This window comes from Chaetomium globosum, genomic scaffold, assembly GCF_000143365.1.
Source record: "Chaetomium globosum CBS 148.51 scaffold_3 genomic scaffold, whole genome shotgun sequence".
Taxonomy (NCBI): domain Eukaryota; kingdom Fungi; phylum Ascomycota; class Sordariomycetes; order Sordariales; family Chaetomiaceae; genus Chaetomium; species Chaetomium globosum.
Genome location: NT_165978.1, coordinates 2,169,956 through 2,191,911, shown reverse-complemented (window position 1 = coordinate 2,191,911; position 21,956 = coordinate 2,169,956). Strand labels below are relative to the sequence as shown.

The 21,956-nt window shown below is 58.0% G+C and overlaps 9 protein-coding genes across 9 annotated transcripts; 5 read left to right on the top strand and 4 right to left on the bottom strand.

The window, feature by feature from the left end:
• Positions 1 to 978: 978 nt before the first annotated feature.
• Positions 979 to 2,173, top strand: CHGG_06004 (uncharacterized protein; the record flags this gene model as incomplete). Its single annotated transcript, XM_001222098.1, has 3 exons — positions 979 to 1,541; positions 2,019 to 2,032; positions 2,082 to 2,173. The coding sequence occupies 3 exons, from the start codon at positions 979 to 981 to the stop codon at positions 2,171 to 2,173; spliced, it is 669 nt and encodes a 222-aa protein (XP_001222099.1).
• A 1,071-nt stretch (positions 2,174 to 3,244) lies between these two features.
• On the bottom strand, positions 3,245 to 4,261 carry CHGG_06003 (uncharacterized protein; the record flags this gene model as incomplete). Its single annotated transcript, XM_001222097.1, has 1 exon — positions 3,245 to 4,261. The coding sequence occupies one exon, from the start codon at positions 4,259 to 4,261 to the stop codon at positions 3,245 to 3,247; it is 1,017 nt and encodes a 338-aa protein (XP_001222098.1).
• A 1,360-nt stretch (positions 4,262 to 5,621) lies between these two features.
• CHGG_06002 (uncharacterized protein) lies at positions 5,622 to 6,879 on the top strand (the record flags this gene model as incomplete). Its single annotated transcript, XM_001222096.1, has 2 exons — positions 5,622 to 6,221; positions 6,280 to 6,879. The coding sequence occupies 2 exons, from the start codon at positions 5,622 to 5,624 to the stop codon at positions 6,877 to 6,879; spliced, it is 1,200 nt and encodes a 399-aa protein (XP_001222097.1).
• A 277-nt stretch (positions 6,880 to 7,156) lies between these two features.
• Positions 7,157 to 8,129, bottom strand: CHGG_06001 (uncharacterized protein; the record flags this gene model as incomplete). The annotated part of the gene is made up of 4 exons (XM_001222095.1): positions 7,157 to 7,451; positions 7,514 to 7,714; positions 7,772 to 7,847; positions 7,919 to 8,129. The coding sequence occupies 4 exons, from the start codon at positions 8,127 to 8,129 to the stop codon at positions 7,157 to 7,159; spliced, it is 783 nt and encodes a 260-aa protein (XP_001222096.1).
• Positions 8,130 to 9,160: 1,031 nt separating this feature from the next.
• On the top strand, positions 9,161 to 10,976 carry CHGG_06000 (uncharacterized protein; the record flags this gene model as incomplete). The annotated part of the gene is made up of 4 exons (XM_001222094.1): positions 9,161 to 9,209; positions 9,369 to 10,682; positions 10,752 to 10,825; positions 10,884 to 10,976. 4 exons carry the CDS (start codon positions 9,161 to 9,163, stop codon positions 10,974 to 10,976), a joined length of 1,530 nt encoding a protein of 509 aa, XP_001222095.1.
• A 3,129-nt stretch (positions 10,977 to 14,105) lies between these two features.
• CHGG_05999 (uncharacterized protein) lies at positions 14,106 to 15,358 on the top strand (the record flags this gene model as incomplete). The annotated part of the gene is made up of 4 exons (XM_001222093.1): positions 14,106 to 14,254; positions 14,319 to 14,746; positions 14,810 to 14,934; positions 14,993 to 15,358. 4 exons carry the CDS (start codon positions 14,106 to 14,108, stop codon positions 15,356 to 15,358), a joined length of 1,068 nt encoding a protein of 355 aa, XP_001222094.1.
• An 874-nt stretch (positions 15,359 to 16,232) lies between these two features.
• On the bottom strand, positions 16,233 to 17,093 carry CHGG_05998 (uncharacterized protein; the record flags this gene model as incomplete). Its single annotated transcript, XM_001222092.1, has 2 exons — positions 16,233 to 16,900; positions 17,021 to 17,093. 2 exons carry the CDS (start codon positions 17,091 to 17,093, stop codon positions 16,233 to 16,235), a joined length of 741 nt encoding a protein of 246 aa, XP_001222093.1.
• Positions 17,094 to 17,507: 414 nt separating this feature from the next.
• CHGG_05997 (uncharacterized protein) lies at positions 17,508 to 18,489 on the top strand (the record flags this gene model as incomplete). Its single annotated transcript, XM_001222091.1, has 3 exons — positions 17,508 to 17,537; positions 17,603 to 17,750; positions 17,840 to 18,489. The coding sequence occupies 3 exons, from the start codon at positions 17,508 to 17,510 to the stop codon at positions 18,487 to 18,489; spliced, it is 828 nt and encodes a 275-aa protein (XP_001222092.1).
• Positions 18,490 to 19,003: 514 nt separating this feature from the next.
• Positions 19,004 to 21,519, bottom strand: CHGG_05996 (uncharacterized protein; the record flags this gene model as incomplete). Its single annotated transcript, XM_001222090.1, has 5 exons — positions 19,004 to 19,224; positions 19,285 to 20,864; positions 20,938 to 21,169; positions 21,311 to 21,420; positions 21,515 to 21,519. The coding sequence occupies 5 exons, from the start codon at positions 21,517 to 21,519 to the stop codon at positions 19,004 to 19,006; spliced, it is 2,148 nt and encodes a 715-aa protein (XP_001222091.1).
• Positions 21,520 to 21,956: the final 437 nt, after the last annotated feature.

The window sequence follows — 21,956 nt, the reverse complement described above, 5'->3', positions numbered from 1 at the left end:
CCAATTCAGGTCCCAGTCCGCTAGGCGCACCACACTCCCCAGGCTCAGTGAAGCCTTCCTATTCCCCCGCCGATACCAGGGCGCAAAGTCTCTGAGCCAGAGGTTATCGCACCTTCTACAGACTCGAGCGGACCGCGGCACATGAGGTCGTCTCCCCCCAGCCCCATGTCCGCAGACCCACAGTTTGTTCCCAGAAGCGCGCGTCAGGCTGGCTCCGGATCGGCCGAAGGCTCAATCGTAGGTGCACCGCCTCTAGTACCTCGGAAGTAGAGCATTACCTACTTTCGGTTGTTTTTGAGCGCGCTAGGGAATTCCTTGTTTCTGGCCTAGTCTTAGAAACTTGCAGTAAATTATACGTTTGGGGGGGGGGGGGGGGGATGGGGAGAGTGATGTGGAGGGGGTGGGGATGGGGGGGAGAGAGAAGGCTAGGAGGGAGGGGTGTATTGGCAGGTGGAATACCTTCTCTGGGGTGGTGGTGGATAAGAAGGATAAGGAGCGTTGGGGGCATCAGGAGAGGGGGAGATGGAGGGGGTTGGTGCTCACGTAAAGAGGGGAGGGGAGGGTATGATGTTATGACCTGGGGGAACTATATACATTGTGGCTGAAGGGGTACTGTAATATTGTAATTATCTGGATAGTATACTAATGACGACGGCATGAATCTGGAGGTTATCACTGAGCCATCCAAAGTACAGCCCCTTGAATTCGAGATTGAGGGTTAGGGTCAAATATGTTATTCTCGGCCGCCGGCTTTATCGGGAAATTCGCGGCGTGGACGGACCGAGATCGACGTCATTTTCTTTGCTTGCCTCTTTACCTAAGCTTTCTATTTTCCTTCTCCAACACCATTGACTGCCCCGTCTGAACTTTATAGCCACGTGGTGACCGTTTTTACTGGCAACGAGAAACGCTGCAGTTTCCGAACGATTCAAGTGCTCCCATTTAGAACACCCCTGCTTTCTTCCGTACGATCACAAAATGAGACCATCACTCTTCTCTGGCTCTGGCGGCCGCGCTGCCACTTACCTCTGCGCAGCCTGTCGTCGAGAGGCGAGAGCCACGCTATCAACACGGAACGTAGCAGCACCGACAGCTGCGCATCGAACCCTCCAAACTGCGGCGATACCACCCGCCCAGAGGACAACCGGCCAGCGCTGGCCCACCCCGACACCACAAGCCCGCTACACCTCAACCTCGGCCTCTTCAAAACCCGCAGAAACCCCCTCCTCACCCTCCAACCCGTCCCCCATCCCAACCTACTACGCCCTCTTCCCCGAAACCCTGCCCGACGGCCCGCCGCCCACCGGCAAATTCCCCATCGACCTCCGCGCCCTGCGCAACGAATTCCTCCGCCTGCAAGCCGCCTCCCACCCCGACTTCCATCACTCCGCCTCCCAAACCTCCCCCACCCCACCAACCCAGGGCAACAACAACAACAACAACACCAACACCAAATCCGCCGCCCGCCTCCACGCCGAAGCCACCTCCGCGCAGATCAACGCCGCCTACAAAACCCTCTCCTCCCCGCTCCTCCGCGCGCAGTACCTTCCTCCGCGAGCAGCACGGGGTCGATCTCGAGGGAGACGAGGCGGGCGCGCAGGCGGCGCCGGACGCGGAGCTGCTGATGACGGTGCTGGAGGCGCGCGAGGTGATTGAGGAGGCCGCGTGCGAGGCTGATCTGGAGGAGGTGCGGGTGGCGAATGAGGCGCGGAATCGAATACGAGTGTGAGGCTAGGTTGGGGGCAGGCGTTGGAAAGGGGGGGATGTGCAGGGGGCGAAGGAAGGAGGCGGTTAGGTTGAAGGTATTGGGTTAATATTAGGGAGGGGGTCAGGGTGGTGGGAGAGGGGGGAAGCCGGTTGGTTTTGCAGCATTGAGCTTTGGGCTCTAGTAGGGTGGGAGGGGAGATGGTGTGGTGGAGTAGTGGAGGTTTGGTTGGGTTGGTGTTCGGATCCCGGGGGAAGGAGGAGAGATGGATGGATTGAACACTGTTTTTCGCTGTGATGGACCGTTATCCTAGTTGGCTGGCAATGTGTTAGTGTATCGGAGAGGAAATACCCAACTCGAACAATGTATTATTCAGCCGTGCGTCACCTAGCCCGTGTTGTTGGCCCCCATGTCAAACCAAGGAAATACATTGCTGTGGCCGCGTTGGAAAGACAGAGCATGGCATGAATGGAAGATGGAAAGAGAAGTCGAGCATAGTGCCAGGATAACTGCCCGCTTAAGTGGCTCGCTCACAATATCGTACGATTCTTGCGTTGGCGCATATGGGCCCCGCAGGATTCCCACAACCACATGCCCAGTATCAGTCCTGAGCTTTTGGTAAATCTCGGTTTATATATGTTCCAACTCGATTGTTTAGAGATTGTAGGGCTAGCCTCTTAGATTGTAAATTGCCTACCGCTGGTAGATCCGGATACCGGTAGTCGAATACCCGACGGCTACAGCCGCTCGGTTCCAAGCACCACATTAAGTTTTAAAAAGGGTATATATTTCTAGGAACGCGTAGGTAACCCGGGGCATCTATCGAAAGCCCGGTGGGGGTAGATAACAACAACAAAAAGTAGTCGAGAAAAAGGCAGGCAGCGTGGTCAAAAAAAATAGCAAAAGCTCACCGGCCAGCCCCCCTCTCATTGGATACCAGTTAGGTGCGATAAGTCAGCTGCCTGGGAGAGGAAGGGTGTTCCGGTTACGAAATCCCTAATTAAGGATCTGCTCCGAAACCCCGGGGCTCAAACCTACAACCTTCCTAGTAAGGAAGAGGCGAACTACTACCCGGGGTTTAGAGGACCACCGCCACTAACCACTGGGCCACCTGTTAGGTGGCTGGTGGTCCTCGTTGTAAATCAGGTACACAGACCTAATATATATAGTGCCAACTACCTCGGGATGTGTGAGAGGGTTGAACAGCATTTACTTAGGGTCAAAAGCCCGGGCCAAAGAACTTTAAGAGAATGAACCTGGTAGTAAACGACTTCCACCCCAAAAAGAGAATCATGTATCTTACGGAAGACAACCACCAATACAATAAATAAGTATATAGTGACATCCCAACCAGGTGCTTGCCCACCAGTCTAAAGCCAACTCCAACCCCAAGCTTATGAAGCTAGGGCCCTTCCCATCACCATCCCATACCATGTAGACCCCTTCCCCCCTTTTCCCCAACCTGTAGGCAGTACTCGATCAACAATACTTACTTCCACTAACCCCCCTTCCACCCCAGCCCAACTCCCGCATTACAGACTACTCTTTAAAAGCCCGTCCACACAATGCAGCGATAGCAGCCGTAGAATTGGCCGTCCCATTCCTCCCATCCAATCCTAGAAAAGTCCCATTCCCACCACCCCACCCTCCGGGTACAGCCATCTGCACCGGCACCACGCCCCCAAACGGTCCCGTCTCGTTCGCGTTCGCAATCTTGACCAGACACACCCCCGTCATGCTGGCCACCACCCCAGTACACGTCAAATTCTCAGGCACGGCAAACACGAACTCAAACCCCTGATTGACCCGCTCCGGCACACCCCTCCGCCACAGCCTCACCGCCCGCCCCAGCTCCGTCCCCAGTACAGTATCCACCAGGCGCGCCCACGCCGACGACCGCCTTCTCGACACCTTCGACGGCAGCAGCAGCGCCGGCTTACGCGACGAGACAAACTCCCCCGTGTCCGCGCCCGCCGCCGTCTCCGCCTCCTGATCATCATCATCCTCCCCACCACCCCCACCACCACCACCAGGAATCTGCCTCACCACCTCCAGCCGCACCCCCTCCGAGAACCTGCCCGTGGCTGACGGATCCAGCACGGCGTGGAGGGGCCCCGCGCCGGCGGTGGTGACGACGAAGAAGGTGCCAGACAGGTTGCCGCCGGGGGTGAGTTGCGGGAGGACGGTGCCCGACAGGCGCATGGCGTGGACGATCATGGCGATGGTGTTGGGGCCCGAGGCGGCGGTGCGGCCGAGGCCGTCGCTGAGAAGGGCGCGGTCGGGGAAGATGGTAGTGTCAGATTCAGAGGCGGTAGCGTCGTTGTTGTCGTTAGTGGGGGGGATGCTAGTTGGGTAGGCGGGGGGTTTGTGGGGTTGGTAGGGGGAGGGGGCCGGGAGGCGGACCCGGAGGTTGGGCGCGGCGGCGGGGATGATCCCGCCCAGGATGCCAAGGGCTGTGCCGTTGCCGCCGGCGTCGCCGGTTACGACGGTGACTTTGCCGTGGGCGAAAACGAAGGTCACGAGTGTGAGGGCGAGGATGAGGATGTTGTAGAGCATATTGGCGGATGAGATTGTGGAAGTAATGACTGCACGAAAAGGACTGACGGGCCAGCGTCAAGAAAGGAAAAGGAGGAACGAATCAATCGTTTTCCGGTAAAAGAGACCACGGAAGGAAATGTGAGTTGGTGTTGGAGAACGAGCTTGCAATGGCGGTGGAATTTACATCCCATTTATACAATGAGGCACCCATCTTGCACCGCGAGACCACGCCGTCGCCGTTCACGATGTGCCTCCAACACGGTATATTTCCCCTGGGGAGGTATAGTTGAGACTGTGCTCTTCGCAGGAGTCCAAACACTAGCGGTGTCGCGGCCAGCTCTCGAGAGACGCGCTGGCGAACTCGATGGTGAGCTGTAAGTCTAGCGTGTGGTGTTGGCCAAGGCTCCCGACAGGCCGGGACCAATTGGACCAGAGAAGAAGGGGTCAACGGTGAGGCGTTGCCTCTCAGCGGCAGCAGAGTGGTCCCTGGGGCGCCGGCCTTTTTTGCGGCCCCTAGCCCTCGAAGAGGGTTGCCGTGAGCTAAAAAGAGCGCAAATGAGAAGCGTTCTGGAACAGGATGCCGCAGAACTCGGGATCATGGGCAAGCGGAAGGGCCATTGGCAGGAGAGGACTGATAAACAAACCACTGGTTCCTAATCCAAGTTCAGCAAGAGCATTAAGCACATCACGCCGCGGAAACTTAGGGTTGTCGTGAAGCAGACCAAGGAGCCAGGAAACGATCAAAGGTTGCGAGGCGGGTAACCCAACAGGAGTCGTCGACACCAAAATATCGACACTAAAGCAGAGGGAACCCGTGCTTGTTGTTTTCGCAAAAGTTCGCAACTGGTCAAAACCAACAAGCAGGAAGCGCTCATGCGCGCGCTTAGGTAGAGTACTGCATGCGGAAGCCGACGAGTGGAAGCCACGTGTATCAAGTAGTCGGGGCGGATGAATTACAAACAAGTCCACTTTCTTTTGTCCACTTTCTTTTGTCTCATCGAGAGAGCACCGAAAACAGTGTGAGGTTGTAAGCGCCGCAGCGATGCCATGGTGATTGATGTAAGCAACTTGGAGAGGTCCGTTCTCGTTCTTGGTACACACAAGGTACCGACGAGACCGGGAGTGGATGGAAGCTTCACCCACTCAACGGTCTTGGCGAGCTAGGCTCCCCCACAACCCCGCCATACCCCACCGATAGTGCAGCTTCTAACACAGCGAACCCCATCTCCAACTCAGCCTTACACAGCTCCCGTAGGCCTACCAGACCGACCATTTCGTGCTTCTTGTCACCCGCTTCTCACAACCGATTCTGGAGCAACACGAAAACTTAGCTTCTGAATCCAGGCGGTGACACGTCCCTGGCCGCCACAAGATCGCGATGGCGTCGCCTCAGGTAGCGGCAGCGCTGGAGGAAGCTGGCAAGTCTCAGGACGTTACAGGGTATCTCAACATCCTCGAAAACACCAAGTCGACTCCCAACCCAGACAGCGTGGCCGCCGACTTAACAGCCTTCATCGATGCCGTCCTCACCGGCAACCTCGGCCTCGTCAACACGCGCACCCTCGTGACCGACTTCATCGCCGCCCTCCGCGCCCTCGACAACCACGACCTCTGGCTCCAAGTCGGCCAGCATGCCATCCGCACCATCCCCACCACCGCCCTCTCCTCCTCCCTACTCGAACAGTCCGCCGCCCTCCGCGAGCTCGTAGCGACCGCGCACGAGGCCAACGAAGACTTCCTCGACGCCGCCAAGATGCTCTCCGACATCCCACTCGACAGCTCACAACGACGGGTCGGCGACGCGGAAAAGGCCGCCATCTGGGTGCGGATCGTGCGCAACTACCTCGAGGTGGACGACAGCACGACGGCGGAGCGGTACCTGAACAAGCTCAAGAACGTGATGCACGACGTGGCGGACGCGGAGCTGAACCTGCACTTCCGGGCTGTCGGCGGCGCGCATCCAGGACTCGAACCGCCAGTTCCTGCAGGCCGCCAAGAGCTACCACGACATCAGCTTCTCGCCCGCCATCGCCGAGGACGAGCGCCTGCACACCCTGGCCATGGCCATCAAGTGCGCCATCCTGGCCCCCGCGGGGCCCCTACGCGGCCGCGCCCTCGCCCACCTGTACAAGGACGATCGTTCCGCGGGGCTCGAGGAGCACGGGATCCTCGAGAAGATGTTCTTTGATCGACTGCTGAGCACCGCCGAGGTAGACAAGTTCGCCCAGGGCCTCGCCCCGCACCAGCTAGCCAAGACGTCGGACGGGTCGACCGTGCTGGCCAAGGCGGTGGTGGAGCACAACCTGTTGAGCGCGAGCAGGTTGTACAGCAATATCGGGTTTGACGAGCTGGGCTTGTTGCTCGGGCTGGACGGGGAGAAGGCGGAGGATACGACGGCCAGGATGGTCGAGCAGGGGCGGCTGGTCGGTTCGATCGACCAGATCGACAGGATTATATGGTTCGAGGGCGGCGACGCGTCGGGGGAGAAGGGCAGTGGTCGGGCAGAGACAGCGGTGGGCAAGGAGATGCGGCGGTGGGATGCAAACGTGCAGGCCCTGGCCGAGGATGTAGAGCGGTTGACGGATGCGCTGCAGGCCGAATTCCCAGAGTTCGTGGCTGCTCAAATCGCGGTATGAATGAATGTATTTCCCGTCAGGGGGAAAGTAAAGTTACCTCAGCGGGAGTGGATAGATCCCGCCATTCCACTGTTAACCACTGTAGGCCTGACAGCTGGAGGAATAGACGTAATCACGACTAACGAATAAACCAATCAACTCCTGTTAACCCTGAATCCTGTCCGGTCCGTGTCCCCTGTTACGCGGTACCTTGCCTGTTGCAAAACTCCCGAACGCCAGCCAGCCCGACCCAGCACCAGCCTTCTATCCCAGCCCTGAATCTTTGCATCTGATCCATCTAGTCCAGATCCGCCTGGCGAACCACCACATACCCCTGGTTGATCGAATTAGGGTCGCCGACCTCCTCTTCAAACTTCTTGTCGTCGTCCTTAAAGAGACGCCTCCGCTTCTGCGGCCGCTGCGGGCTGTTGGCTTTTTCCTTGGCCAGCAGGCTGACCAAGTAGATGCCGATCTTGTTGCCCATCATGTCGTAGCCGTCGGCGGTAAAGTGGATGTGGTCGCCCCAGTACTTCTTGCGGTCGGACAGGGGCATGGAAAAGAAGGGGATGACGGCGTGGAGGTCGTAGACGTAGCTGTTAGGAGGAGCTTGGTTAGTGCCGATTGTGAGGAGGAGGAGGGAAGGGTGTGGACTCACAAGTTTTCGTGTTGATAACTCTTGATAAGTTTATTCAGCAGGTTACGCTTAGCGTCGATCCGCTGCCTTACTGCTGGTGCCACGATCCCCGCTTCGGGGACGGTAAGAGCCAGGACCTTGCAGCCGTGAGAGAGCGGGACCTTCCAGACTTCCTGGAGTGATTCAAAAATCTTGTTCGCAGGCAAGCCCATGCCGATGTCACTGTTGTGGCTGGTTTAGTGTCGTTTCCGTGCCCGTGTAACGAGGGATGGAACCTACTTTGTCCCTCCCAATATAATGGCCCAATCGTATGGTTTCTCATCAGCTTCTTTATCGACCTTCTTCGGCGGGGAGACTGGGACACCGCAGCATTAGCAAATCCGAATCACAGTATAGACCTCAGCTTAGCCCAGGTAAATCACCCACATTGCGCCTTGATCCGCGTCTGAAAGCCGTGTTCGACCGTCGCCCCGGATACCCCATCCTCGACCGTGGCTACGTCAAGGTCGGGGTACGCCATCGACACCATATTTTCCAGCATCTCATTGTACGGGTGGTGAATCGCGCCCCAGGCCGAGTAGCCGGCCGTGAGTGAGTCGCCGAAGCAGAGGATTCGGAGCCGCGGACGGGACGTCATCGTGGCGAGCAACGAGCGCGCATGCGCCGAGCGAGCGTCGGGGAGCGGGGATTGTCGACGAGCAGAGGGATGTTCTACTAGCTGATGGAGGAGCGGGAAAGGAGAACGGCGCCCCGGGAGAGAGATGGGATTTCAATGAGCAAAAGAGTTGTCTACCTAACATAAAGTGTTTGTGTTTGATGAAAGAGTCACGGGTGAGATGGTGTTGACGGGCGAGATGGTGTTGACGTGCACGGGGCTGAGGCAGCTGGCTGGTGGGGGTGGGGCGTCAGCCCAGTGCGGCCCTGCTTGCCTGCCCCATGGGCCATTCACCGCTGGTGGGTTTCCAGGCGGGCCAGGGTGCCCGCGTGGGAAAGGGAAGCAAACCACCTTGCCACCCAAGTGGACGTGCGGGCCGTGATTTGGGGTTGGGAAAAAGAGAGGATGAGACGAGTGTCCGTTTCCTGGACAAAACAGAAAATCATTATTTACATCTGAAAAAATCAATCGCTAGTGTTGAACCAGCGCCTTCGGAGCCCTGACCTCCTGCTACGCCACGAGATAGCTTGAAGAGTTGCGTGGATGCTAGGATGCTCAGGGAGCTCAGTTTGAGCTTTTGGTGCGGTTCCGGGTGTCCACAGGTTAACTCGCTGCTCTCGAAGAGCAGCCTGGCTACACTCAGAACAGTCCTGAAAAAAAATAAATAAAAAAAAGTTGAGGCATCTTAAAACCCACAAGGCTTCGAGCTGGTTCTCGCCGGGATTATCTGCGACCCAAATCTCGGTGGGTGCCTCTGTTGCCAAGGTTCGGTCGGATGAGCATGCAGCGAACTGCCGTGCTCGGCGGCCGATTTTCCCTCCAATCCGCCGAAGCGGAACGGCTATCGTTCCCTGGTCCCCGGCCGAGACCACCGCTGCAAAGCGCAGACCAAGCCTAAAAGAAGGAGTTTCAGGGGAGCTTCGCCAATCATCAAGCCCCCAATGGAACTGATGACAGTGGGCAATTGACGATACCGGCGCCGACTCCGCAGTGCGGTCCGGAGTAACAATATAATGCCTTACCCCCCGAGCCCACAATTCGCCTTGCGCCCTGCTATTGCTTGTGCAGATAGGTAGAATTGGATGCCGACTGTCAGGTTTTGTGATTTGTGAAGATGGCAAAGGTCTTTAGCGCAGAGGAAGGCAAGCCCCCGCAAACCCACCACCAACACCAGCACACACCGACACAAACTTACTAACACCGCTTCTTCCGCTTGTCCAGTCGCAAAACACACCTCCCCAGAAAGCTGCTGGGTCGTCCTCCACGGCAATGTCTACGACGTGACCGACTTCCTCCCCGAGCACCCCGGCGGATCCCGCATCATCCTGCAGCTCGCCGGCCGCGATGCCACGGCCGAGTACGACCCGATCCACCCGCCGGGCACGCTCGAGGAGAACCTCAAACCCGAAGCCAAACTAGGCGTGGTAGACGCGGACAGCCTCAAACAATTACAGCGGCAGGCCGCGCAGGGCCGACCGCAAGACGACGAACCCAAAACCCCTCCCCCACCGCTCGACACCCTCCTCAACCTCGACGAGATCGAAGCCGCCGCCACCTCGCAAATCTCCAAAAAATGCTGGGCCTACTACTACTCCGCCTCGGACGACCTCCACACCAAAACGCTCAACAACCTCGCCTACCGCGCCATCCTCCTGCGCCCGCGCGTCTTCGTCGACGTCACCCGCGCCAACACATCCACCACCCTCCTCGGACACCGCGTCTCCACACCGCTCTACGTCTCCCCCGCCGCCATGGCCCGCCTGGCCCACCCCGACGGCGAAGCCGGCATCGCGCGCGGGATATCCCGCTTCGGCGCGCTGCAGCTGGTGTCGCACAACGCGTCCATGAGCCCCGAGCAGATCGTGGCGGACGCGGCGCCGGGCCAGCTGTTTGGGTGGCAGCTGTACGTGCAGACGAACCGGGCCAAGAGCGAGGCCATGCTGGCGCGCATCGCGCGCATGCCGGACCGCTACAAGTGCGTGGTGCTGACGCTGGACGCGCCCGTGCCGAGTAAGCGCGAGCATGATGAGCGTGCCGCGTTGGAGGCGCGGTTGGTCATGGAGGCGGCGAGGCCGCCGGTGGGGGCGGGGCAGAAGCCGGATGTGGATGCCGGGGTGGGGAAGAAGTTGTTTTTTGGGACGGCGGCGGACTTGACGTGGGAGACTACGCTGCCGTGGCTGGTGAAGCATACGACGCTGCCGATTGTGCTGAAGGGGATTCAGACGCATGAGGATGCGTTTCTGGCGGCCCGGTACGCGCGGAAGCATCCTGGGACGGTCAAGGCTATCATCCTGTCGAATCACGGCGGCCGCTCGTTGGATACCTCGCCGCCGGCGGTGCACACGCTGTTGGAGATTAGGAAGTACTGCCCCGAGGTGTTTGATACGATAGAGGTTTGGGTGGATGGGGGTGTCAGACGCGGGACGGATATCGTCAAGGCGCTGTGCTTGGGCGCAAAGGCGGTGGGTGTGGGGAGAGCGGCGCTTTGGGGGTTAGGCGCCGGCGGCTGGAAGGGTGTTGACCGGACGTTTGAGAGTGAGTTGCCTTTCTTCTACTGTTGGTTTGACCTCTCTACGATTTGATTGCTGACATTCGCCGGTCTAGTTCTACAAGGTGAGATCGAGACATGTATGAAGATGATGGGCGCCAAGGACTTGTCGGAGCTTGGGTCTCGGTTTGTGAGTCTTCATCCCATCTTCGCTGGCCTTCCGTCCGAAGCTGACAACACAACCCTAGATCAACACCCGTGCGGTAGAGCGAGATATTTTCGACGGCGACGCTGGCTTGGACCGGTCAGGGCTCTGGACGTCCTCCCGCGCCAAGCTCTGATCATATCTGACTGTGCCTGCCAAGATTGCGGGGAAAGGCGATCTTTGTCTTTCGACATCTTTTTTCAAGCCTCGGCGTCAGCGTCTTTGACATGTGGACGGGGTGGGCCGGTCTTTGCGGGGAAGCTGGGGCCCCAGCCGATCTCGGTTTCGTTCCAAGATGGAGATTCTTGGTCGTTTCTTGGATATGTACATGCACACCGTCATTGCAGGGAGTGGGGAATATCGAAGGGTTGTTTTGGGCAAGAATTGCTGCAGTTATATTGCGGGTTGGTGCTACCGTCTTGTGGTGGTGGTTATAGAAAGGGTGGCCACAGACATGTGATGTGTCCCCGGAAGACTCTAGTTAATGGCAGTTTCAGACACTACCATCGCAAGAACAACAGCCTCGCCAACTCTGCACACAGGAAGGCTGGTTTCGGGATTCGACCCTTTAAGTTCTGACAACGGGGCCAATGACCATCTGGAAGGCGCAGCACGCCGATCTCGAGTGTAACGGTGTGTTGGTGTGAGACCTTGCGGATGCGGGTATGTGGCGAGGCGTTTTTGGTTGTTCTGGACGGTCTCGGTCAGCATGTGGGTGTCAGTCAGTGCCGTCCGATTGAACGAGACAATCTTGCCCCGTCTAGCTTGAGATGACCCGGCCTCGGTGTAATGTTACTCATATTGATGAATACCAAACACCAAGCGATACGAATACGTCGAGGGTCGGCACTGTCTGAGTGCAACGGTTGCAGTACTACCGAGTACTCGCCCTTGAAACGGGGTGTCGACTGTTCGAGACGACATTTCGATGCTCAGGTTGATCGTGGGTCGGGTTCCGCTGGAGGTGGCCCCTTCTTCAAGAAAATCCCCTTGCAGAGCGTTCGCTTCGTTGCGGAACGCTCTCGAAACAACCAACCTTTGGCCGCCGATTGGTTGCTCGGCTTTAATTTGGAGTCGTCGCCGTGGCCAGTCACGACGGTTCAGTGGATGCGCCGTTGTTGTGTGGTGAAGGGGACAACTGCTGAAACCAGCAAAGGGTTGCCTCCCGTCTGCTTTGTGCCTTTCCTCATCAACCCCCACAATCGGCCATTCAACAACAGGAAGACGATTTGCGCGATGATCTGGCGATTTTGAGGTTGACTGTGCCTCGCTCGTCCTGGGTCCCCTTGCTGTCCTGACTCGGTTGACACGGTTGCCGCATGAAACCCCAGATCCGACTCGGTTCAAATTTCCGAAAGGCTCCATCTTCCCTCAACAGCTCTCTCCGCGCCGAATCACATCATGTCATGAGCTTCTTTTTTGGAGGTTTGAGTGGAGTAGAGTGTTAATCTGTTGGCTGGCGAGCTTTTCCAAACAAAAAAAAAAAATTGGTCGATAAATGGCGGGCCATTTCCGCTATTACGACGGTCAATATTGTTTCGAGACGTCCGAACTCTGGTCGACAGGAACGGCCCGTTTTCCAGGTTCGGCCTGTGTTGGTCGCGTCGGCTTTTGCACATGCAAAAAAAAATGTTTCCTCGGGGTCGGGTCCCATCTGAGGGAATAGCTGAATATTGACTGGGTGAACCTCTTCTTGGCCTGCAGCCGGCACCCCTCAGTACGAAGTACCGCAACTCAAGTCTCCAATAATGCCAATCCTCTGACGTCTTGCTGGGCGCTGCGAGACCACAAATTTTCATGTGCTCCATTTCCATCTTCAAAGATGCCGAGGAGCTGGCCTAAGCCGACAAGGGTGGGAGCGACATCCCTGGACCCCCCGGCACGAGAGGGCAGCACTGCAGCACGACATGATTTCCTTCGCGCGTTCTTCTTCGGGAAGTCACGCCCGGCATACCGGCAGCACAGCGACGGTTGCACAGAACGTTTTTTTGGGCTTCAATTTCCCTTCCACGAGCCTGACGGTTTACTAACTGCAAGCATCATTGTTAGGTCATCCCGCAACGCCGACAGGGAGTAAACAAGACGAGGTAGGCAGTTGGCGGCTACCGCAGACGCCGTGGCGCTGCCTGTGCAACGCCTAATCCGATCACGACTTGCAGATCGAGGCGCCACAGACAAAGCATCGACAGACCGAAAACCGGTTTGAGCATGTTCGAGTCGTGTTCCCATGGCCCAAGGCGGGAACTTCTGACGCCAGCAAGCGGGCATGCAACTAGTCTATATCCGGCATTGCGCACGATGGTCAGCATGTGCTCTGGAGGGTTCCCCGCGGTGTCGACAGACATCATCCCCACATCCTCAGCGGCCAATGTCAAAGACGAGGATTATTCTCTCGGCGTCTGGGGCATTGTGGGAGTGTCAATTCCATGCGGAGGTTTCCCCGCAATATCGCTTGGGCCAGGCCCATCCCCATGAAGCCAAGAGTGTTCCCCGAGGCCGCCAAGTTTTCTCTGAGTTGATGGCTTGTGATCGTTCGCCGTTCACAGCTACTAACTCCAGTCACGACAGGTTTCTTGACATTTGACAACAGAGGGAGAGACAACAGTTCGGGGACTGTAACGTTGGGCATGCTACGTATGGTACGGACTGCTGCAAGCGGACTCGACAATTTCCGGCCCATTTTGGAGCATATCCCCGTGTAGGGTTAGGGTTCTACGCCTGCTGTTCCCGGCCCCCTGACGGAGATGCAGTTCGGACGACCTGCTCGATAGGGGCAAGCGGCCGGCGATGTGTGGCCCGCATTGGGAGCCAATAGCTGGGGTAAGTGGGTTTCCGCCCTCGTGCGCGACTGCTCGTTTGTTCGACATTTCGGTGGTGGCAACAAGGTTGCTCCTTTCTTTCATCTCTCACGCGGAACCGATGATCGAGGCTCCCATGCATCCATCGCCCGCCCTGCCGGCCTTCCCACCTTCCATTGAAACCCCTGTTTGCCGCTAGTTGGGGGTTCCCAGGCAAGCCAGGGAGGGAGACATTGGACCCTGCTTCCTCCCAAATTCCCGACCACTAGTTCGTCCCAAGAATTTCCATCTCTTATAAGTGCGCGACCCTGTCCCGTTGCCCGCGCCCACCTTTTGCTTCTATCTCATGCCGATCCTCTCCCTCGCCCGTCCCTTCGACGACACTTAACTTATTCGGTCCTTACTCTTCGAGTGAGAGAACCGGTATCACAACACCACTATCCAGCCTTCATCCGAGCAACGCCACGATGAGCGACGTCGATAAGTCCGGCGTTGCCCAGGCGGAGAACGTCTCGGGCAAGCCCCGGAGGCGCGGCTGCTTGGGTCACTGCGCCAAGTTTTGGTGGGCGTATTTGATCGTTGTCGTGGTTATTGTTGTCGTGGTTGTGCCTGTGGTGTAAGTGACAAATCCCGTCTCCTTGCCGTACCAACCATGCGCCGTATGCTAACCACGCCGTCAGCCTCCTGGTCGGCGTTCCCAAGATCGCCCAACAGAAGCTTGATGATGCCGAACTCATCCTCAACAGCCTCGTCGTGACCAACACGCAAGGCAAGAACCTTACCATGACGCTCAGCAGCACCATCAAGACCGATGGTTCCGTCCACGCCGACATCGACGCCTTTGAGGGCATCATGTACCTCGAGGACCACGAGCCCCACACTCCATTCGCCAAGATCAAGTTCCCCCCCACGACCGCCGACGTTCTCCAGACGGTCAACGTCACCCAGTTCCTCCCTATCGACGACGTCAAGGCCTTGACTATCTTCAACACTTGGCTGCTTGCCAACCAGACGCTGCGTGTGACTGTCCTGGGCGACACCAACGTTCGTGTCAGGGGCATCTCGCGATCTTACCCCGTCACCTTTAAGAAGACGGTTACTACGCCCGGTATGCAACTTTTATCCGTGGGCTTTTTTCAGTTAGGCCATGTACTGATTTAATGCTGCCCAGGTCTTCGCTTGCTGGAGGGCACTGTTGTCAACCCGACCTGGATTGGCCTCGAGCCGGATGAGAGGGGCAACAACATGAGGGCCACCACCATCATCCCCAACCGCTCCGTTGTCTCTTTCGAGCTGGTAAGCCCCTCAAACAAAGCCCTAATCCCAGCCCTAGCCAGCCACTGACAAGACCCAGGGCAACACCACGTTCCACAACTACCTTCTGGGCGAGGAGGTCGGCACAGTTTTCATCGACAACCTCATCCTCCGCCCCGGCATGAACGAGTACCCGATGCGCGCCACGGTCAAAAATGAGGCCGTCATCAACGCGCTCGGCCAGAAGCCGTACTGCGAGCAGAAGGGCGTCCTGCCGTTCCAGATCCGCGGAAAGACGGTCATTAATCATGGCCAGCCGCTGCCCTACTTCGCCGACGCCCTCGCCGCCCACAACCAGACCATCGAGATCCCTATTGGGGAGGCCGTGAACAAGTCGCTGGGCGTCGTCGTCCCGTGCGGCGGCCTCGGCAGTGGTGGTGACAAGAGGTCGAGCCTTCTGTTCTAAAAGCCCTCCGGTGCTGTTTGTTATTCTCGTCTTAATATTTTGGTTTTCTGCGTGCGCCATCGGCGGGGATATATTATTCTACTATGATGATGATGGGAGATACCATGAGCTAAGGGTCTATGTTATGGGAACCATATGGCGCGAGTTTCTGCGTCTCGGCTGCCTGGGGCAGTGGGTGACGAGATGTTCGGGCTGCCAGAAACGGACAGGCAAGCATGTAGTTAGTATTATGCACACGCAGGACACGGCAGAGCGCCGGGCCCCAGCGAGGCAATGCCATGCTGGAAATATCATGAATGCCGTCCCGCTGTCTGTGCGCGAGTCCTGAAGTGCCGGCTTGGCGAGGTTGTGAAACGCCAAGCTGAGATGCAGCTGGTGCTTATGACGTGAAACGAGGTTCGGGATGGCGGTCCGAGAAGTGATACAGTGGCTTAAATGAAGCAGATAATCCTTGGGCAGTAAATATGTACATCACAAACTGAAGAGTCGTGTGAAAGTATGACCGTCTCATCTGATCCTTCTGTAGTCGGGTATCACACAAATGTACCGGAGTTTGTATCATACATGGTTTCTTCTCCCTCCGTGTCCCTCACTTCCTTTCGTGACATCTCCACCCCACCAAGGACACGCATCACGCATCATGTATCCCACCTCCCCTTCTTCCTCCCCGACGCCCCCCCAACCCCAGGCGTCCCAGACCTGCTCCCCCCAGCCGAGCCAGCCCCACCACCAGCAGCGGCCGAAACAGCAGCAACGAACTCAACCGCCTCTCCCCGCCCGCGCTCCCTCACCCTCGTCTCCCGCTCCTGCGCCTTCCTCAACGGACCACGATACGCCCACGCCGGGAAACACGTCGGATCCCACACCCCCGCGCTCAGCACCGTCGCGTACTGCTCCACGCCCCGCCCACCAACCCCTCCCCCTCACCACCACCACCACCACCACCCATCTCAACATCACCATCCTCTCCCCCCTCACCACCAAACTCCGTCCCCACCCCCACAAACCCCAACAAACGCTCCACCACCGCCGGATTCGCCATGCCCGCCGACCGCGCGAGCCTCTCATTAAAGTGCACGCCGCGCGTGCGCTTGAGGCGCAGGAAGGTGTCGAACTTGGCCGTGAGCGCGTCGAGGCCCGGGGGCGGCGAGCCCGGTGGCGAGGCGGGGATGTCCATGTTGGGGACGGCGGGGAGAGTCAGGTTGTGCAGGAGGGTGCGGGTGCGGGTGTAAGGGGAGGGGGAGCGTTGGGAGGGGTTGGTGTTGTCCGGGGCGGAGAGGAAGGCGAGGTCGATTTCTTCGGCGGCTTCTTCTTGCTCTGCTTGGGGTTTTTGGTCGGAGGCGTTTGTTGTTGTTTTTGGGGGTGGAGGGCGGGAGGGGCCGAGGGTTGGGCCTAGTACTGGGCCGAGGGCTGGGGTTGGCACTGGGGCTGGGGCTGGTGGTGGAGGGTGTGTTGGGGTGGATGAGCTGGTGGCGGTAGGTTCTGGCTCTGTGAGACGGTTAGCGAGGGTGGTACGGGTGGTGATAGTGGCATGACCGCATACTAGGTACAGTAGGGGTATTGGAAATTGGCGGCTTGATTTCCGTTTTCGGAGGCTGGAGGATGAGATGTTAGCATGCCAGAAACGTGAGGTAGTAGTGGTGTTGATGAGTATGAATAAACTTCTTACCACATCAACCGGTGTTTGGACCCCCTCATCCTCGTCGCTACTGTCGTATTGAACGAGACCCGTCATTTTTACAAATTTTAGAATATTCTTAGAAACAAACACGCTTCAGTTTATTTCGTGGCAATTGATGAAAAAGTCGGAGTGTTTTCTTTTGAGTTGATCAAGAAGGGTATCACGTGGAGAGCTTGGCGTTGAGCCCGATTGATGTGCAGCCTGGCTCGCCCCATGCCTCAGGCAGCGGAACGAGCCTTGGCACTCAGCCGTCAGCCAGGCGAGAAGGCAGCACTGGGACGCGAAGCTACAGGAGCTCCAGCCTCACCCCAACTGCATTACAAGCTTCCCTCCAACCCGCCCAACCCAACCATCACCAAGAACAAAACGACGAGTCCACGCGGCTAATCGAGATTTTTTATTGTGCGATTAGTTGCGTCAACCTCTGAACTTGTATCGCCCGCTGAATTTATCGATCACCCCGCAAACATGGACCACCGCCCGCAAGCTTGGGGTCGTGTACGTTCCCCCCCCCATCATTGCCCCCCGCTTGCGACCACTACAACCATGTTAACCCAGCACAGCCCAGAGACGATGTCTACGGTGCCTATGATGCTTCCTACCTCCACACCGACGGCCCCAAGACGGCGACACAATCGCCCATTGTTACCGGCACCTCAGTCATCGCCATCAAGTTCAAGGACGGCGTCGTCATAGCGGCCGATAACCTGGGTACATCCCCCCTCCTCGCTCTCCAAGCCACCCACTCCCAAGCCACCACCAAACCAACCACCCCAAAACTAACAACCCCCACCAAACAGCCTCCTACGGCTCCCTAGCCCGCTTCACCGACGTCAAGCGGCTGCGGACCTTCCTCTCGACCTCAGTCGTCGGCTTCGGCGGCGACGTCTCCGACATGCAGTTCCTCGACCGACACCTCAACGAGCTCGCCATTGACGAGGCGTACGAGCATGACATCGTCAGCACGGGGGCGGAAGCCGACCAACCCACGGGCTCCGCGGCCGGCCAGCTCAACGCGGCCAACCTGCACAAGTACCTGGCCAAGCTGATGTACCGGCGGCGCAGCGACTTCGACCCGCTGTGGAACCAGGTGCTGGTGGCGGGGTTCGACGCGCAGGCGAAGCCGTTCCTGGCGTCGGTGGACCTGCGCGGGACGACGTTCACGTCCCCCTCGCTGGCGACCGGGTTCGGCGCGATGCTGGCGCAGCCCATTATGCGGCGGTTCGCGGCGACCGAGGAGGACGCCGCGCGGCTGACGCGCGACGAGGCCGTCAACGTGGTGAAGGAGTGTATGAAAGTGCTCTTTTACCGCGACGCCCGCTCCCTGGACCGCTATAGCATTGCGGTTGTTACCAAGGATGGGGTGGAGCTGAGCGAGGACGAGCAGCTGGAGAAGCAGAGCTGGGCGTTTGCGGAGCGGATCCGTGGGTATGGCACGCAGGTTGTGTAAAGAGAGGTAGATTGGGTGGGCGAGCTAGGCAGATGGAGTAGCATGAAATTCACGAGGCTAGATCTGCTTTCACTTTCGGTGGTACCGTTTGCATGTTGGTTGGGAAAAGGTGGGTGAGTTTACAAGTAGTCATGGCTGGGCTCCGGTGATTAACCCAAGCAAACTGTGCAACACCAAAAACGCGGCGTATCGCAGATGGCAGTCCATAACAAGTATACTGCTGCGTTAAATGGCTCGTCCGCCATAATGGCTCCTCGCTATCGCTACCGCTACTTTTGCACACTAGGCCAACCGATGCTGTTTTGCCAGACCCAATCCTTCGCGGCGCCATGCGGGGATCCATGGCTGCCCTCCAATCCCTTACGTCGACTCCTAGCCAGCGGATGGACGGTAAGATAGGCGATATTACTAGTAGTACATAACAAGTGGCCTTACTGTCCAAAATGGACGGCCGGCAGGGCTCTCCGTATCTCTGAACCGCTCCGCAGCTCTCCCACAGCACCTAGCAGCCGCTTCACTCGACAGTCACCGACTTGGCGAGGTTGCGGGGGAAGTCGACGTTGAGACCCTCCATGACAGCGAGCCAGTAGGCGATGAGCTGCAGGGGAATGACGTTCAGGATGCCCTGCAGGACGTCGACCGTCTTGGGGATCTCGATCTTCTCAGCCTGGCTGGCCGTGAACTCGTCGTCATCCGGGTTGCAAATCACAATAGGCTTTCCACCACGGGCAACAACTGTGAACCACAATAGTTAGCAGATATTCCTCGGGGTTTGGGGGACGCGCGGAGACAAACCTTGTTGGTAGGCGTTCAGACTCTTCTTGAAGATATCGTCGCGGGTCAGGATCATGATGATGGGCAGGTTCTCGTCCACCAGGGCGAGGACACCGTGCTTGAGCTCACCGCTCATGACAGCCTCGCAGTGCAGGTAGCTGATTTCCTTGATCTTGAGGGCACCCTCCAGCGCGGTGCTGAACTGGCTGCCGCGACCAAGGAGCAACAAGCTCTTCTGGTTCTGGAACGTCTTGGCGCACAGCTGCTTGATCTTCTGATCCTGCTGCAAGATGGACTTGATCTGGTCGCTGATCTTGCTAAGACCCTCCATGATCTCCTCGCGCCGCTTCGTCTTAGACGCCCGGTCCTCGCTAAGCGACAGGGCGAACATGACCATGGCGATGAACTGGGAAGTGTACGCCTTAGTCGAGGCAACACCGATTTCGGGACCGGCGTTGACGTGGACACCACAGTGGGTAAGCAGGGAGATGCTGGAACCGACCACGTTCACTATACCGACGGTCAGGGCTCCGCGCTCCAGGCAGTACCTCAGCGCCATGAGAGAGTCAGCCGTCTCGCCGGACTGCGACACGAACACGCATGTGTCATCTCTGAAGACGGGCGCTTGGCGGTCGAGGAAGTCGGACGCGAGTTCGACAGCGATCGGGATCTCGGCGAGCTCCTCAAAGATACCACGAACAGCCATGCAGCTGTGGTACGAGGTACCGCAGGCGATGAAGATGATGCGGCGGCACCGGCGGATCGTGCTAATGTAGTTGCGCAGGCCACCGAGCGTCACCGTCTTGTTGCCGATATCGAGACGGCCACGCATGGTGTTGATGACGGACTCGGGCTGCTCGAAAATCTCCTTCTGCATGAAGTGGTCGAACTTGCCCTTCATGATCTCCTGCAGCTCGAGCTCGAGCGTCTGGATAGTACGCACGTTGCTGCTCCCGTCGGCCTTCTTGAGACGGTGGATGTTGAGCGAGCCCTCGTGGATGTGCGCAATGTCATCGTCCTCCAGGTACATGACCTTCTTGGTGTGCTCGACGATGGCCGAGGGGTCCGAGGACAGGAAGAACTCGGTGGGCATCGGGAGACCGTCGTCCGTCATGAACGCGCGCGACTGCGAGCGGTGCAGGAGCGACTTGTCGGCAGCACCCAGGAGGTTGGGCGACAGAAGGCCGCCAGAGCCCGCCGACTTCTTCAGCGCGACATTCTGGGCCGCTGTCTCGGCAGGCAGCGGGTTGCTCTCATCGGCGTACTCGACATCGACAAAGTCGACCTTCATGCGCTTCTGCGTCTTGACACCGATGACCAGCGGGGAACCCTTGCGGGCGGCGATCACCTCGTGGGGGTAGTGCACGCTCTTGATCAGCAGACCGTAGGCGCCCTCGAGCTCGCTGATGACAGCCTTGGCCAGATCCGTGAATCCTATGCTCGGGTGCTGGTCGTAGATGTACTTGGTGAGCTTGGCGATGCACTCGGTGTCGGTTTCTGTCTCGAACCGGAAGCCCTTGCTCTCGAGCAGTGTCTTCAGTTCCTTGTAGTTGGTAATGATACCATTGTGGACGATGGAGAACTCCCAGTTGGGATCGGACCTGGCAGCCAACGTGTTAGCGGGTATTCGAACCAATGCTACCCCACAGACCCGGCTCAACCTAGTTCACGTACCTGTGGGGGTGGCAGTTGATGCGCGACGGCGGGCCGTGAGTAGCCCACCGTGTGTGGGCAATACCGCAGTGTGAATCGAAGACCTTGGTGAGGTCGAGGTTGCTCTCGTCGGTGAGTTGCTTCAGCTTGGCAACCTTGCCGACCTCCTTGAAAGCGAACACCTCCTTCTTCTTGTCGCCATCGATGGCGAAGCCGGCAGAGTCGTAGCCGCGGTACTCGAGGCGAGAGAGACCTAAATTAAATCGAAAGGGCGTACGTCAGCCATCTGGATCCTGAAGCCCCCTGTTTCGCGCAGATGAAAATGGCGGGGCAAAGATCGGTTCCTGCAGCACCAGGGGTGTAGTGTAGTGCCTCGGCGGTAGTGTCAACGTACCGTTGATGAGTGTGTCGACAATGAACTTGCGGTCCTTTTCCACCAGGTAGTTGATGTAACCGAAAATGCCACTACATGAGACAGCCTCGTCAGTAAACTTGGGGGCTTCCCTTGACTTTCCCGCTCGCTCGATCTCTTCTACCCCCGTTGTTGGGGCAGCAACTAGAAACAAGGCGGGGTTGTTGGGTTTGGGGTCTCACGTACCACATCTTGACGAACCAACCAACGACTGACGGGAAGAAACAGAAAACGATTGCAAGTGTGGGCGCGGGATGCCGGGGGTATCACGGAACACTGGTGTAGCAAGGCCCAACGATCTGGAAAACGACGCGGTTCTGAACAACAGTTGCGAAGAGCGGATGGATGGGCAAGAATCAGTTGCTGCGGTCGTCGGGGAGCTTGACTTTATGGACGATTCTGGCGGGGGAGGAATGCTGCAGGCGCAGGCGCATTGTGGAGCCCACTGGCGGCCAGATGAGACAGGGGTCAAGCCCAAGGAACAAAAGTCGCCATTGCCCTGACAGGGGCCTTCCAACCCAAAGACAAGCACACAAGCACCACCTTCTCTTCGGAGAGGGGAGCAAACCCGATGGTTGTTTTCCCAGGCTCGTGTTTCGTTTTTCTTCTGTTTTCTTCCAGGTTACGA